Raw genomic sequence first — 17,331 nt, forward strand, 5'->3', positions numbered from 1 at the left:
TTTTTTGAGATGGAGTCTTACTCTGTCACCCAGGCTGGAGTGCAGTAGTGCAATCTCAGCTCACTGCAACCTCTGCCTCCTGGGTTCAAGCAATTCTCCCACCTCAGCCTCCTGAGTAGCTGGAATTACAGGTGCCCGCCACCACTCATGGCTCATTTTTGTATTTTTAGTATAGACGGGGTTTCACCGTGTTGGCCAGGCTGGTCTCGAACTCCTGACCTCAGGTGATCCACCCACCTCAGCCTCCCAAAGTGCTGGGATTACAGGCATGAGCCACCGTGCCTGGCCAAGACTTGCTTTTTTTTTTTGAGACGGAGTCTCACTCTGTCGCCCAGGCTGGAGTGCAGTGACTGGATCTCAACTCACTGCAAGCTCCACCTCCCGGGTTTACGCCATGCTCCTGCCTCAGCCTCCCGAGTGGCTGGGACTATAGGCGCCCGCCACCTCCCCTGGCTAGTTTTTTTTGTATTTTTTTAGTAGAGACGGGGTTTCACCGTGTTAGCCAGGATGGTCTCGATCTCCTGACCTCATGATCTGCCTGTCTCGGCCTCCCAAAGTGCTGGGATTACAGGCTTGAGCCACCGCGCCTGGCCAACACTTGCTTTTTTAAAGAGCAGTTTTAGGTTCACAGCAAAATTGACAGGAAAATAAAGAGATTTCCCATATACCCCATACCTCCACACATGGACAGCCTCCCTCTTTATCACCATCGCCCACCAGAGTTGTACATATGTTACAACTGATGAAATCTGCATTAACACAGCATTCTCACCCAAAGTCCATAGTTTACTGGAGAGTTCACTCTTGGTGTTGTACATTCTATGGTTTGGACAAATATATAATGACATGTGTCCACCATTATAGTGCCATACAGAATAGTTCCACTGTCCTAAAAGTCCTCTGTGCTCTGCCTACTCATCCCTCTCTCTGATCCCTGGCAACCACTGATCTTTTCATTGTCTCCATAGTTTTGCCTTTTCCAAAATGTCGTTTAATTAGAATCATACAGTATGTAGCATTTTCAGACTCACTTCTTTCACTTCATAGTATGTGTTTAAGTTTCTTCAATGTCTTTTCAGGGATTGATAACGCCTTTCTTTTTTTGAAAAAATTTCAGTTTTGAAGAAATATTGCTTTTGTTCATTTTCTCCATTGTTTGTGGAGTTTCTAATTTCATTAAGTTTGTTCTTGTTTTTTCTTCTTCTTTTCTTTTTTTTTTTTTTTTTTTTTTTTTTTGAGATGGTGTCTCACTCTGTCACCCAGGTTGGAGTGCAGTGGCACGATCTCGGCTTACCTTAAGCTCTGCCTCCTGGGTTCACGCTGTTAAGTTTTCTAAATATTTGGCATTTTTCTAGCCTTCTTACTGATCTCTAATTTACTCCATTGTGGTCAAAGTGCATACATGCTCTGTTTAATTATGGTATTTTGAAATGTATCGAGGCTTATTTTATGGCCCAGAACATGACCCATTATAGTGAATATTCCATGTGCATTTGAAAATAATGTGCAGGTTTTGAATGTAGTGTTCTCTAAATGTCAATTACATCAATGTGGTTGATAATATAATTCAGATATTCTGTATCCTTAGTAATATTTTTGCTTAGTTCTTCTCATTTTGATTCAGTAATCAAAATTACTGAATGAAGGATGTTTAAAATCTCCAACTATGATTTTTTCCCCCTTTAGTTTTGTTAATTTTTACTTTATGTATTTTGGAGCTGTATTACTAGGTACATACACATCTGTAATCAATATGTCATCCTGATAAATTGATCATCTTATCATGATGAAATTTTGTCTGCAGTAATATTCTTTGTCTTGTTAATGTCTCTAGTATTGCTAGTAATATTTCTCATCTCAGAGTCTGTTTTGTCTGATGATTATAGCCACTCCAGCTTTCTTAAGATCAGAGCTTGCACAGTGGATCTCTTTTCATTCTATTACTTTCAACCTATGTGTGCCTTTATTGTTAAGGAGGGTTTCTTTTAGGGAGCATATAATGGGAACTTGATTGCTACCCAGGCTGATCATTTCTGCCTTTTCATTCAAGAATTTAGTTTATTTACATTTAATATAATATTAATGTATCTGGATTTAGCAAAGCAGTTCTGCCATTTGCTTTCTATTTGTGTCATCTGTTTTTTGTTTCTTTGTTCTTTATTTCTTGGCTTTATTTGGATAATCAAATATGTTAAGTAGGATTTCATTTCATTTCTCTATTAGCTTTTTAGCTATATCTTTTGTATTTTCTTTTGTTAGTGGTTGCTTCAGAGGTTACAATGTGCATTGATAATTTATCACAATTTACAGAGTTTACTATAGGTAAAATACAAGAACCTTGAATGTATAACTTAATTTGTCCCCATCCTCTGTGTTATAATTGTCGTAGAGAACATCTACATATTATATAAACCCCACAATGGAGTGTTACAAAGTTTTTTTTAAATAGTTTTATGTATTTAAAATAAATTAAGAGAAGAAAAGGAAAAATACAGTTTTTTTTATAATTACCTGCATATTTATCATTTTAAGTGATTTTACTCCTTGTAATAGATCTAAATTTACCATCTGATATTAATTCCTTTCATCCTGAAGAACTCCTTTAGCATTTCTCATAGTGTAGACAGAAAACTTCATCAGGTTTTGTTTATGCAAAAAATGTCTTTATTCCACCTTCAGTTTTTAAGAATAGTTTTGCTGGAGATAGAATTATGGGCTGATAGGGTTTCCCGCCACCCCCCCCCTGCCCAGCCCAGCATATTAAAAATGTCATTCCATTGTCTTCTGGTTGCCATTGTTATTGATGAGAAGTCAGTCATCATCCATGCCCTTGTTCTCTGAATATAATATGTAGTTTTTCTCTGACTGCTTCCAAGATTTTCTCTTTACTTCTTTTAACAGTTTAACCATGACATACCTATCTTGGCTTTCTTTGTATTCTTTTTAGGGTTTGTTAAGATTTTTGGACCTCTAAATTGATATCCATCACCCAACGTAGAGATGTTTGGCCATTTTTCAATATTTTTTTCTCTTACATTCTTTTTGTCTTCTGGGACTCTGGTTACATATATATTAGACAGTTTGTTCTATCCATGTTTCTTCATATATTTTCTCCTCATTCTTCAGATTGGGTAAATGCTTTTTTTCTATCTTTAAGTTCACTAACTCTTTCCATTATCTCTAACCAGCTGTTAAGTGCATCTAGTTAAGTTTTTACTTCAGTTTTTGCTCCAGAATTTTCATTTGGTTCACTTTTTTTTTTTTTTAGACGGAGTCTCACTCTCACCCAGGCTGGAGTGCAGTGGCGTGATCTCGGCTTACTGCAAGCTCTGCCTCCTGGGTTCATGCCATTCTCCTGCCTCAGCCTCCCGAGTAGCCTGGGACCACAGGCGCCCGCCGCCACCATGCCCGGCTAATTTTTTGTATTTTTAGTAGAGATGGGGTTTCACCATGTTAGCCAGGATGGTCCTGATCTCCTGACTTCGTGATCCACCCACCTTGGCCTCCCAAAGTGCTGGGATTACAGGCTTGAGCCACTGCGCCCGGCCTGGTTCACCTTTTATACTTTCTGTTTCTTGGTTGAGATTCCCATATGTTCATTCATTATGTAGATAACTTCCTTTAAGTTCTTGAAGTTATTTTTAGTAGCTGCTTTAGTCCTTGTATGCTATCTATATCATCTGGATTATCTTGGGTTTGGTTATAATTAACTGCTTTTCTTTTTTCCTTTTATTTGTTTCTCCTTCTCTTGAGTGTAGGTACACTTTCCTGTTTATTTTCCTAGCTCATGATTTTTACTGGGTCCTGGACATCATTAATGATGTGTTGTACAATCTGTAGATTCAGCTGAGTTCCCCTGAAGGCAAGTGACTTGGCTAGATTCAAACTCTCCCTCCTGCAACAGGCAGCAGCTGAAATCTTCACTTAATTTTTTTATCTTTGCACTCCTGGTTTTTCCCCAAGATCCCTGGTATCTCCCCCACACCTTTGTGGTGTAGTTGCTTAGCCAAAGATTCAGGTGTATTTTGTAGGAAGATTTGGGGGCTCACCCTTTCTGTGGCTCTCTCTTCCAGAATCTCCACACCCCAGCATTCAGAACTCTGTCCTTTGACCCTTCAGGATAATGAGACTGATGCTTTCTGGCACCCAAGCATTTGTGGATTGGGGCGTGCCTGCAGGCAAAAAGCCACAGACTCAATGGTCTGACCTGTAAGACAGCACATGGTAAATAGTGTGTTAAATTAGGGGAACAGGCTGGGTGCGGTGGCTCATGCCTGTAATCCCAGCACTTTGGGAGGCTGAAGCAGGCAGATCACCTGAGGTCAAGAGTTTGAGACCTGGCTGACCAACGTGGTAAAGCCCTGTCTCTACAAAAATACAAAAATTAGCCAGGCATGATGGTGGGTGCCTGTAATCTCATCTATTCAGGGGGCTGAGGTGGGAGAATCACTTGAACCTGGGAGGCAGAGGTTGCACTCCAGGCTGGGCGATAGAGCAAGACTTCATCTCAAAAAAAAAAAAATAAAATAATAAATAACAAAAATAAATTAGGGGAACACATTCATGTATAAATGCTTGTGATGTGGAATAACTTGCATTCTGGAAGGTGCATTCTGGCCATGGTGGACAGACCACGGTCTCACCGTTAACACTCTCACGGCCTCTTCTTACTTAAATAAGGTGTGGAGTTTGGAGCAAAATTATTTCCACCTGCGGAACAAGGAACTGGTCTTAGTCAAGTCGGCATTCTCACTTTATCACTGGTGGACTCTTTTCACAAAGAGGTCTAGTCAAATTAGCTCCTTCTAGTATCACTGACGCTACCCACTTGGCTTCAGATGGGAACAGCATGGTGGATGGTGGGCAAATGACTGATTTAAACATTTAAAGGAAACTGTGAATACAAGCAGCTTGCAACAGAAAAATTCCAAAGGTTAGGTCTGTCAAAGACAGAAAGAATGAGTTGAGGACTCAGGAAATACACTATGGGAAATTTACAATCTTTTGAAAGAATGGAAGGTAGGAGGTGCAGGCTGTGTAAGGTTTTGTTAACGCCCCAGCCAATCACCGTGTGGCTCTGGGGCCATCTAGTGGTGAGAAGTGAGTCGGGCTCACGCAGAACACAAAAATCCCGGGGCACTGGCCACGGGTCTCTGGGTCGCACCAAAGGTATTTGGGAGGGGAATTGGGGGTGGAGTGGTGGCGGTCGGAGAATAGCCCCCAACAATACAGATGGGATTGATCCAGCACACTCGAATTCAAACACACACATCTTTCTGCTTTCCTTAGGTAAATTAGTTTAATCTATTATAAATTTGGCTTTTCGTTTTTATTTGTCTTTTGGGTTTTTTTTGAGACGGAGTCTGGCTCTGTCGCCCAGGCTGGAGTGCGGTGGTGCGATCTCGGCTCACTGCAAGCTCCGCCTCCCGGGTTCACGCCATTCTCCTGCCTCAGCCTCCTGAGTAGCTGGGACTATGGGTACCCGCCACCACGCCCGGCTAATTTTGTATTTTAGTAGAGACGGGGTTTCACCGTGTTAGCCAGAATGGTCTCTATCTCCTGACCTCGTGATCCGCCCGCCTCCTAAAGTGCTGGGATTACAGGCGTGAGCCACCGCGCCCGGCTTTTCGTTTTTAAAAGGCTTAAATTTTTTTTTCTCATTCTAAGAGATAAAAACTCTGGAGGTGATAGAGAAACAGAAAAGTTCTAGCAAATGTCTATTGTGTTCTGTGTCACGTGCACCACGATGCATGCCTGAGGTTCAGTCCTCACTGCCCCAAGCAGGCAGGAGCCGTGGAGACCCCACACTGGGTGGGTGACATGCTCAGAGCTGGTGCCAGGACGGGGGACTGGTGTGCCTGATCACAAAGCCGCCTCCCTACCTAAGTGTGTGTACTTAACTATGTCTCAAATGCTCGACATAGCCTATTGTTTATTTAAAAGTGAAGACTGTTTGACTTTTAGCACTTTCATGGAACAAATTTATATTATCTGCCACGATATTAAATGAGTCATTTTATATAGAATTTTTAAACTACCTCTTTGAAAGATGTATGCCTCTGACAGCAAAGAAATACATGTTTATACTTTCTTGTGGGCAAAGATGGCTTTGAACAGAAGGCAGTTTTTACTTACTGCCAAAATTCGTGAGGGCTTTTATCCAGCCCTGGATAAATGTACCATTTCTTTGCCCCCTCTGCAGATCACCTTTTCTCTCGCTAGCCAGTGGTTCTCACGCTGCCCCCTAGGGGTCACTTGGCAATATCTGAACACATTTGTGATTGCCACAGCTTGGAGAGGGAGTGCTCCTGGCATGGAATGGGTGGAGGCCAGGGAGGCTGCTTAGCACCCTGCAGTGCCCAGGATGGGCCTCCAACAGCAAAGAAATATCCAGCTCAGATGTCAATGGTGCCACAGTGGGGAAACTCAGCCTTAGAGTAACTCCCATTGTCGTTTGGGGTGCAGTAGCTCCCCACATGGCAGTCACCCACCCAGAACTTTTGATTTGCTGGAGAAATGAGTAAACAATTGAGCCCTTCAAAATAGTTCAACCTGCTCAGACTTGGGCACAGAGCCATTGTCCCGGCCTTCTGTTGAGGAATTCCTGCCATTGTGCGGTGACAGAGCTCTTTTTGGGGTTTATATTTGGAAAACTTTCTCTGGCCCCTCTCTCCTTCTGTGGGACAGTTGTGCAGCCTGTTCCCACAGCTCCTCACTTAGGCGGTACCACCAGGGTCTCTGCCTTTTGACTTTGAAGACTGTAGCTGGTTACTCCTTCCCTCCCTTGAACTTGTTAGTTGCCTCTTGGGGTTTCAGTGCTTGCAACCCTTGCCCACCCAATCTCTCTCCGCCTTTCTTTAGACCTGAGCATGCAGAATTCCGAGGGTGGAGCGGATTCGCCAGCATCCGTGGCTCTGCGTCCCTCGGCGGCAGCCCCTCCTGTGCCAGCCTCCCCACAGGTAATGTGCGCCCACCCGCCGCTCAGCCTCTCAGCAACAACAGGGTGGCCACAGCGTGGACACGATCCCTTTGGGTTTGAAGGCTGCTTGGATCTGCAGAGAGAGAAATCTGTATTTTTCTGAATGGACTTCTCAGCCCCAATGCTGCTGCTGTTGAAATAGGCACAACTTCCTTGACTGTATTTGGCTTTTTCAGTCTTTGTTAAAAAGATCCCATCAAGGAAATGATGTCAGGAATAGAAAAGAAACCACTGCCCCAAATCTTACTTGGTCTCTTCTTAGCTTTCAGTAGAGGTTTTCTTGTACTTGGAAATGACTCTTTTACACAGAAATGCCTTATTAAGAAGACAGGCCGGGTGCAGTGGCTCATAACTGTAATCCCAGCACTTTGGGAGGCTGAGACTGGCAGATTACTTGAGGCCAGGAGTTTGAGACCAACCTGGGCAACATAAACAGACCCTTTCTCTAAAAAAAAAAAAAAAATTAGCCAAGCATGGTGGCCTGCACCTGTAGTCCCAGCTCCTTAGGAGGCTGAGATGGGAGGATTTCTGACCCTGGGAGGTTGAGGCTGCAGTAAGCCATGATTGTGACACTGCACTCCAGCCTGGGTGACAGAGACCTTGTCTTTAAAAAATAAAAAATAAAAAAATTAGCCAAGCATAGTGGTGCATGTCCAGTGGTCCCAGCTACTGAGGAGACTATGGTGGAAGGATTGTTTGAGCCCAGTGTGAGCTATAATAATACCACTGCTCTCCAGCCTAAGTGACCAAAAAAAAAAAAGAAAAAAGAAAAAAAAAGGCCGGGCGTGGTGGCTCATGCCTGTAATCCCAGCACTTTGGGAGGCCGAGGCGGGCGGATCACGAGGTCAGGAGATAGAGACCATCCTGGCGAACACAGTGAAACCCCGTCTCTACTAAAACACACACACACAAAAAAAAAAAAATTAGCCGGGCGTGGTGGCAGGTGCCTGTAGTCCCAGCTTCTAGGGAGGCTGAGGCAGGAGAATGGCGTGAACCCGGGAGGCGGTGGAGCTTGCAGTGAGTGGAGATCGCACCACTGCACTCCAGCCTGGGCGACAGAGAGAGACTCCATCTTAAAAAACAAAAAAAGGCAAAAGATGAGTTAGAATTCTTTTTTTTTTTTTTTTTGTAGACGGAGTCTCGCTCTGTTGCCCAGGCTGGAGTGCAGTGGCACAATCTCCCAGGTTCAAGCGATTCTTCTGTCTTAGCCTCCTGAGTAGCTGGGATTACAGGCGTGTACTACCATGCCCGGCTAATTTTTGTATTTTTAGTAGAGATGAGGTTTCACCATGTTGGCCAGGCTGGTCTCGAACTGTTGACCTCAGTGATCCACCCGTCTCGGCCTCCCAAAGTGCTAGGATTACAGGCGTGAGCCACCACGCCCGGCCTAGATGAGTTAGAATTCTTAAGATTTGGTTCAAAATGGAATCTAGCACCTCAATGAATATATTCTTTAAACTTTGCAGAGAGAGAATTTTCACATTAAGGCTCTCTCTGCTCCTGGATTTCTACCATGGAATGAAATAAGCCATAAAGAAGACAGAAATACAAAGTGAATGGCACTGGCCACATGAAACAGGCTGGAGGCTCATCACAGTGTGCTGAGGTCCACTGTGGCCATGTGACCACCTCGATCTGGAATCCAAAAGTTAGGAGCACAGCAAAAAGAAATGATTATGGTTTAAAAAAACACAATTCAGGGCCGGGCACGGTGGCACGTGCCTGTAATCCCAGCACTTTGGGAGGCCGAGGCTGGTGGATCACCTGAGGTCAGGAGTTTGAGACCAGCCTGACCAACATGATGAAACCTTGTCTCTACTAAATACAAAAAAATTAAGAAAAGAAAATTAGCCAGGCGTGGTGGTGCATGCCTGTAATCCCAGCTACTCGGGAGGCTGAGGCAGGAGAATCTCTTGAATCCAGGAGGCGGAGGTTGCAGTGAACTGAGATCATGCCATTGCACTCCAGCCTGGACAACAAGGGACAAGAAAAGTGAAACTCCGTCTCAAAACAAAACAAAACAAAACAAAACGAAACAAAACAAAACTCAATTCAGCAAAAACCAAAAGGCAGACAGTGAAGTGATTTATTTGATGTAGCATGTATAGTCAGGAATCTTTACCTTTTATTTCTTGCACATAATGGCAGTGGGGAGGGTGTCTTGGAAGCCCGTCTTAGGTGGGGATCAGATGCCATCGCCCTGCCAGCAGTTGTGGCCTAATTGATATGTTTCCTTGCCCACTTGAAACTGTCCGAGAGGAGTCAGCCCTCAGGTCTTCCTGCCAAGCCCCTCTCTCAGGCTCTCCCAGGCCTACATGGACTCTATCTTCCTCTGCAGCAGCCACCGTGGACAGGTCTCAGTGCCACTCACGGCCACCACGTTCATCCCAGGTTTCATTACTGTGGTCCCTCTCTGAGGACCTGCCAGGACCCTGTGCATTCTCCAAGCACACAGCACCCAGCTCACCTGGAATCGGAATGCCCTTGCACTGGCGTCCTTATTAGCACCATCTTCATCCTTAGCTCCATTCCTGCAACACTGGGGATGGCGTGTCCTCACCCATCACCCCTCGTGATGTATATATGGCAGTCACTGCTACCTGTGACATTCACAGTTCATGCCAGGAAATCACAGCACTGCAGCCAATGACTCCTAAGCCCCAGCTCTCAATAAACACACAAAACACTCCTGTTCCTCCCTCGACGTGAGTTCACTTTGACCCTTCCTGTTTTCATAGCTTTGTGTGGCCAATCAGTCCTCCCAGAAAAATAGCAAAGTCACACTGTGCAGACTTGACTTAGGAGGCGGGAGAGCAGTGGGGTCAGAGAGCGAGCGACCCACATACAGGGCACCTGACCCACATACAGGGCACCTGACCCACATACAGGGCACCTGCACTCGAGTATTCTGTAGCCAGAAGCAGTACTTGAGCCCTCTGGCTTCATCAACCTCATTAGAAAATGGAAACAAGTCCGGGCTATACTGCAGAAGCAAGGGGTGCCGCAGAGTGCTCTCCCAGGCAGTGATGTAGACGGCTGTCCAGAGGGCCCCAGCAGCCCCCTCTGTACTAGGGACCGTCAGTGTGACCTTGCTGCAGACTACAGACCCACAGAGGCAAAGCTGCCTGGGCAGGTGAAGGTGCATGGGCTTCTGTGTATGTGTGTGTGCATACGTGTGTGTGCCCACAAATTCGTGCATATGTGTGGTGCTTGGGGTGAGTATATGTGCACACTTGTGTATGTATGTGCATTGTTTGTGTGCCTGCACATACCTGCCGTGTGTCTGCCCAGGTCGGTGTGAGTGTGCAAGTCTGACCATCACCCGCCGTCCCCTCTGATCAGTCCCACCTATGTTTTAATAAAGAGCATGTGAACAGACAAACAGCCTTTTACATTCTGTGTGTGTCCTCAGCACTGACCTCTGACAAGTCTAACTGGCCTTCTCTCCCTTCCCTTTTAGAGGGTGTTGGTCCAGGCAGCCAGCTCCGCTCCCAAAGGGGCCCAGATGCAGCCGATCTCCCTCCCCAGAGTTCAGCAGGTACCCCAGCAGGTAATGACAAGCACCGCAGCACCATGCACACCAGGGCGCAGTTAGCACTCGGCGATTTGGAACAATCTCTGAAGCGTGCATCCTTTTCTGTGGCTGCTGTTCCTTGTTGTAAGCTTCAGTTTCTTAGCCAAAAGGCTTTTCCAGAAGCTGTACAATTAAAAGAAAAAAGTCATTTACTGCAGATAGTTTTGCAACAAGCCAAGAAAGCTGGTGATCTTTCATTCATTCAGAAATTCAACAAGCATTTGGGAGCCGGTGAGCACCCCGCGCCTGCTGAGTGGAGCTCAGGTAGAAATGCAGACAGAAACAAAGGGCTCTGGACTGGAGGAGCCATCGGCTAGTGAGTGCCATACCCTCGGATGCAGGCACAACAGAGGGAATGCCACTTACAATTTCAATGATCTAAGAACAGACTTTGAAAGCACGGCTGACCAGCCGAGTAGGAACACAGATCATCAGCTTGGGGGTAGTCCAGAAATATGGTTAGCAAACTGTTCCAGAAAAGGCCAAATTATATATTTTGGGGGGTTTGTGGTCCAGGCAGTCTCTGGAACAACCACTCAATTCTGCCACTGTATTGCAAAAGCAGCCAGAAATGATATGCAACCAAATGGGCGTGGCTATATACCAATAAAACTTTATTTACAAAAACAGGCAGTGGGCCAGATTTGGCCCTCAGGGCCAGAGTTTACCAACTGTGCCCTGCAGAATCCTGAATTAAAGTTAACTCAGGCTCCTCCCTAAAAGGAGCCCTGAGGCACTAGAGGATGCACCACTCTTCAAGAGGGTCCTGCCTAGATTGGCAGTGTGTTCACAGGCATTTGTCAGGTGACTGTGTCCATGAGAACTAGGAAGGTTGTGGGATCACAGGAAAGAAAAGGCTCCAGACAGGCCCAGTGTGGACCCAGGGCCTCAGGCCAGTGGCTCTGTCTTAGCTCCTATCTGTCAAGGCACTCCCCAGAGATACCATGGAAAGGAGACAAAAACCAATGTATGATTCCAGAAGCTTCCACCACTTTTCTGGTGCTGGGCCTGCCCCAGCTCTTTCTGTAACTTCTGCATTTCACTTGGTCTCCTAGAATTCGACATTTGACTTCCACCCCTGGGAGCACCACCCAAGAGATGTTAACCCCTAGAACTTGTGATTCTGGGGGTGGTGCGTTGGACAAGTGCATACCATGCTCAGTGGTCCTGGGAGGGGAAGGTCAGCCCCATCCTGCAGCCTCAAGCACAAGGTCACCATGACACCATGACGCCTGAGCAAACCCACTGCTGTGCCCCTCCATCTTCTCACCCCAAAATTCGGTGGACACAGGCAGCCGCTAAGATACTCTCTGGGGTGAGAGTTTGAAGTCCCATGTGCAAAGCGTTTGGCTTCCACAGCTCTGCTCAGGCTAGAGTCCCTCGGGGCCTGTCAGCTGAGCCTCTGAACTGATGTTTCAGCGAGGGGAGGACAGGGCAGCGGGGGTGTGCTGGGGTCCCCCCATTGCCCCATCTTCCCAGGCATGCCCCTCCTTCCCACTCTGTTCAGACCGTCACATTCTCTCCCCTCCTTTCTGCTGTTGAAGGGGCACCAGGGGCACCCACAAGGGGTGTTGGGGCCACGTAGAGTCAAATCCGCTTGGCCCCCTGTGCACTGCAGCCTGCACGCCAGCCTGAGCCACAGACGGAGACCCTGTCGCAAAAAACAAAAACAAAGCAGGGACAGTCCTGTAAGCCAAGGCTGGGCCTCTGTCCACAACTCTAGTTTCCACTGCACTGGAGGGGCGCTGTCATTCTCCTGGTCCCGCCCCCACGTATACAGAGGAGCCGGGGCGCACAGACACACTAGCAGAGCTCTGGGGAGGAGTCGCAGCTCCCTGAACTGTGTGGGCCTGTTTGGAAGATGTCGTCTGTACATTACTGTCTCCTCAGTGTCTTTCTAGGCACACCGACTGTGGGCGGGAACATTGTCATTTGGTACTAAATGTTCGTAAAGGCAATAGAAGACACGTCTAGCTTGAATAATCTGCAGGCAACAAATGAGGGCGCGACAGGCGGTAACACAGCGTATCCCATGTTTCAGGTGCAGCCGGCGCAGCACGTGTATCCTGCCCAGGTGCAGTACGTGGAAGGGGGAGACGCCATCTACACGAATGGAGCCATGTGCGTGCTTCTCCCGCAGGCCACACCCAGAACCCTCTCCCTGACTCCAGCCTTTGCCACCTGGGGAGGCAGTGAACAAATTCCTCTCCCTTAGCTTTTGGTGATGTGTTCACTAAATACTATTAAAACACTATTAGAAACCTGGGCAACATCTCTACACAAAATTTTAAAATTAGCCAGACATGGTGACGAGTGCCTAGAGACCCTCCCAGCTAATCGGGAGGCCAAGGTGGGAGGATCGCATGAGCCCAGGAGTTGGAGGCTGCAGTGAGCTATGATCATGCCGGACTGATAGAGCAAGACCCTGTCCAAAAAAAAGGGAGCAGGGTGGGGGGTGAGGGATTAGGACATCATAACCCTGTGGAGATTTCAGAAATCACAGACTTTTGTACTTTTTACTTTTAGAAAAGATAGTCTTGGGGGTAAAAAAAATAAAAGGCTAATCCTAACTCTTCATTCTGAAGTCAGTCTTTGAGATCCAGAAACCATCCACCTCTGTGTGTTTTTCCCTCACCTCTGTTAAACTCTAGCTTTGTATAATGTTAATAGAACTTGATTTTCCATGTTGCAAAGACGCCTAGAGTTTTCTGCTCTGTGACTGTGTGATGCTTGGGACAGGAAAGTATGTGTCTCCCATGCAGCTCACTTTACTTTAGAGGTGAGTCCTTTCGCCTGCTTGTCTGTTTCTGTTTGGCCTGGATGCTCCCCTCACAAGTGCAGGGGCTGTGCACGAGGACCTGGCTGTGACTTCAGGGTTGTGATTAGTGGAGTTATATGATTCTCTAAAGCCTGATGTTGAAGGTTACGAAACACACAGAAACACAATAAGTGCATGTAACACCAGTGATATTGGAGCAAGGTCTGTAGGTCCTACCAAGGTCACGGTCTTGGTTTTGATATTGTACTACAGAGTTATAGACGTCCCCCTGGGTTAGGGTTAGGGTACAGGAGTGCACGCCCCCGAGAGGTCAAAGGGGACCTTCCTGTCACCCAGAGGGCCTGCCCCTAGGACGCATCACAAACCTTACTCACCGATAAGGGAAGGCCACTCCTGACCACAGCTGCATTACTCAAGTAAGACTTCACATTTGCGGTCTGGACAACATAGTCACTCCTTTAATCCAGATGTTAAAGGAAGATCAGATGAATTATTGGTATCACTTAGAAATTCTTTTTTCTTATGCGATCTCATTTATTTAAATGTTTTGTTTTGAAATAATCAGAGACTCCACAAGAAGTTCTGAAATTAATACACAGAGTTCGTGTACCCTTCCCCCAGCTTGCTCCAGTGGTGACACCATGCAGGACAATATCAAAACCTGGAAACCTACCAGCCAGGTGCGGTGGTGCACGCCCGTAATCCCAGCTCCCGCAGTGGTGCACGCCTGTATTCCGAGGCTGAAGCAGGAGGATCACTTGAGCTCAGGAGGCTGAGGCTGCAGTGAGCTATGATTTTGCCACTGCACTCCAGGCTGGGCTACAGGAGACCCTGTCTCAAGAAAACAAAACAAAAGAAAACCCTGGAAATTGACATCGGGGTAAAACTGTTAACCAGCCCGCAGGCCTTATTCAGTTCTCCCAGCCTTTACGCACATGCTTCTGTGTGTGTGCTTGCATGTGGAGTACATGTGGCTTTGCATGCTCATGTGTGTGCCCTTGCATGTGCGTGTGTGTCTATTTCTGTGCGTTTTTAGCCCATGTGTAGATTTGTGTAACAATCCCACCGTCAAGACACAGAACTGCTCCATCTCCACACAGGAGCTCCCTCATGTGACCCATTTATCCACTTAGAATTTTAAGTGTTATTTTTATTTTTTTTTTAAGAGCTAGGGTCTTGCTGTGTTGCCCAGGCTAAAGTGCAATGGTGTGGTCACAGCTCACTGTAGCCTCAAAGTCCTGGGCTCAGGCAGTCCTCCCACCCCAGCCTCCTGAGTAGTTGGGACTACAGGCACGCACCACCACACCTGGCTAAATCTTTTATTTTTTGTAGAGATGGTTCTCTCTATGTTGCCCACGCTGGTCTCAAACTTCTGACCTCAAGCAGTTTTCCCACCTTAGCCTCCCAAAGTACTGGGATTACAGTCCTGAGCCACCACACCCGACCTAGAATTTTTTAGGGGTCAGTTTTCGATGAGTCAGCCTGTGGTCCTGAAGATTTTACAACATGATGGCTCTGAACTTGTGCTGCATTTGAGTGTCATATGCCATGTCCAAATTGCTCCATATGTCTGGCCTCTCCAGGCTGCAGCTTTTACATGATGTTTGGCTGGATATCCGTGAACTCAGACAAGGCATTTAAATGGGACGGCATCCCATGCGTGATTTCTCTCTTTCTAACAGACGAACGGCCTACACCTACAACCCCGAGCCTCAGATGTATGCCCCCAGCAGCGCAGCTTCTTACTTCGAGGCCCCAGGCGGCGCCCAGGTGACTGTGGCAGCCTCATCCCCGCCAGCGGTCCCCTCCCACAGCATGGTGGGCATCACCATGGATGTTGGGGGGAGCCCCATCGTCTCCAGCACGGGAGCCTATCTCATCCATGGGGGGATGGACAGCACCAGACACTCCCTGGCCCACACCTCCCGGTCATCGCCAGCCACGGTATGTAGGAGGCTCTTGGGACCAGCGGGGTAGGCCATGAGTATTTTCGCAGCAGCGGCAGCAGGGACGGTGAGTAAGAGGCAGCCGGAGGCCTGTTGTCTGCTCTGGGCCCAGGCGGCCCCACGATGGAGTCGGGCCAGCCTCAGACGGGCCACGCAACCCTAGGCAGGCCTGCAGAGTTCTTTGAACTTCAGTTGGCCATTGGTATCAAGAGGACAAGTCATGCGTCATGGGCTATTTGTGAAAAGGGAATGAATCAAGCATCTCTCCACTGGCGGATGCTGCAGCCGCCTTTGCTGTTGTCATGATTGTTATCATTGTTAATATCAAGCTCTTAGAGGCGTGGATCGATCGATCCACGAGACACCTGCACTGAATCCAGCAGGGGAAGTCTCCCTGCAGCCTCTGCCGAGTTCTCACTGCCATGCTCCTATACACAATAACTACTTACCTGCTCTTCCAAAGTCTCCACATTTAAAACTCAATTTCCCATGTTCACTTCTCATGTATTTTCCTTCTTAAATTAACACAAAGTAAAATCGACTGTTTGGTGTACACCCCTGTGAGTTTCGACATGGGTAGATTTGTGTACCATCAGGACACAGAACTGTGCAATGCCCTGAAAACCTCCTCGTGGTATTTCTTAACAGTCACAACCTCCCCCTATCCCCAACCCTTGGCAACCGCCGATCTGTTCCCTATTGCTGTAGTTTCATCTTTACCAGCGTGGTGTATAAATGGAATCATACAGATTGTGACCTTTTGAGACTGGCTTCTTGTACTCATTCTGGTGCCTTTGAGATTCAGTCAAGTTGTTGCATGAATCCGAGTTGCTTTTTTTTTGTTATTGTTACTGAGTAATATTCTATTACGCTACAGTTTGTTTATTCATTCACTAGTTGAGGGCCATTTGGATGGTTTCCAATTTGGGACGATTATGAATAAAGAAGCCTTAAATTTCACATGCAAGCTTTTGTAAGGACCTATGTTTTCTTTCTTTTGGATATATACTTACAAGTGGAATTGCTGCTGGCTCATACAGAAAGTGTATGTTTAACTTGACTCAGAGACCACCAGTTTCCCAAGTGGCTGCACCATTTTGCGTTTCCACCAGCAACATACAAGAGTTCCTCTTGCTCAGCTCCGTCAGCAGCATTTGATGCTCCTGGTGCTGTTGGTATTGGCCATTCTAATAAATGAGTGGTGGGACCTCGTTGTGGTTGCAACTTGCATTTTCTTTATAGCTAATGATGGTAAGCCACTTTTCCTGTGAGTGTAGATGCTGTTGTCAGGTGTCACTTCAAGTCATTTGCTTCTTTTTTAACTAGGTTGGTTGGTTTCTTATGGTTGAGTTTTGAGAATTCTTTATATGTTCTGGATACAAGTCTCCTGTCAGACATGTGACTTGCAAATATTTTCCCTGGTCTTTAGTGTATCTTTTCATTCTCTAGAGAGTGTCCTTTGCAGAGAAAAAAAAAATTTAATTTTGATCAAATCCAGTTTGTCAGTTTTTCTTTTGTGGCTCATGCTTTCAATGTCACGTCTAAGAACTCTTTGCCTATTTGCACATCATGAAGATACTCTCCTGTTTTCTTTGAAAAGTGTTATAGTTTTACTTTTGTTTTGGGTTGGTTTTTTTTTTTTTTTTTTTTTTTTTTTTTTTTTTTTTTTTGAGACAGAGTTTTGCTCTGTCTCCCAGGCTGGAGTGCAGTGGCACCATTTTGGCTCACTGCAACCTCCACCTCCTGAGTTCAAGTGATTCTCCTGCCTCAGCCTCCCAAGTAGCTGGGATTACAGGTGCTCACCACCACACCTGGGTAATTTTTGTATTTTCAGTATAGACAGCGTTTCACCATGTTGGCCAAGCTGGTCTCGAATGCCTGACCTCAAGTGATCCACTCACCTTAGCCTCCCAAAGTGCTGGGATTACAAGTGTGAGCCACCGCACCTAATCATAGTTTTACATTTTACATTTAGATCTATTTCCTGTCAAGTTAACATTTGTATAAGATATAAGGTTTAAGTTGAGGATTTTTTTTTTTTTTTTTTTTTTTT

At 46.3% G+C, this 17,331-nt stretch overlaps 1 protein-coding gene across 8 annotated transcripts in view; it reads left to right on the forward strand.

The window, feature by feature from the left end:
- The window catches only part of RFX2 (regulatory factor X2), a 123,341-nt gene that overhangs the window by 58,826 nt on the left and 47,184 nt on the right, over positions 1 to 17,331 (forward strand). For 7 of the 8 annotated variants that reach the window (XM_017867005.1, XM_017867009.1, XM_017867010.1 and 4 more), the window contains 4 exons: positions 6,862 to 6,959; positions 10,440 to 10,529; positions 12,595 to 12,674; positions 15,015 to 15,276. In XM_017867005.1, the coding sequence (XP_017722494.1) occupies positions 6,870 to 6,959; positions 10,440 to 10,529; positions 12,595 to 12,674; positions 15,015 to 15,276 (522 nt within the window). In that variant the 5' untranslated portion in view covers positions 6,862 to 6,869. The remainder of the gene's footprint in view (positions 1 to 6,861; positions 6,960 to 10,439; positions 10,530 to 12,594; positions 12,675 to 15,014; positions 15,277 to 17,331) is intronic. The other variant, XM_017867008.1, reaches the window with a different exon arrangement.

Source organism: Rhinopithecus bieti, unplaced genomic scaffold (genome assembly GCF_001698545.2).
Source record: "Rhinopithecus bieti isolate Rb0 unplaced genomic scaffold, ASM169854v2 scaffold_1853, whole genome shotgun sequence".
Classification (NCBI taxonomy): Eukaryota; Metazoa; Chordata; class Mammalia; order Primates; family Cercopithecidae; genus Rhinopithecus; species Rhinopithecus bieti.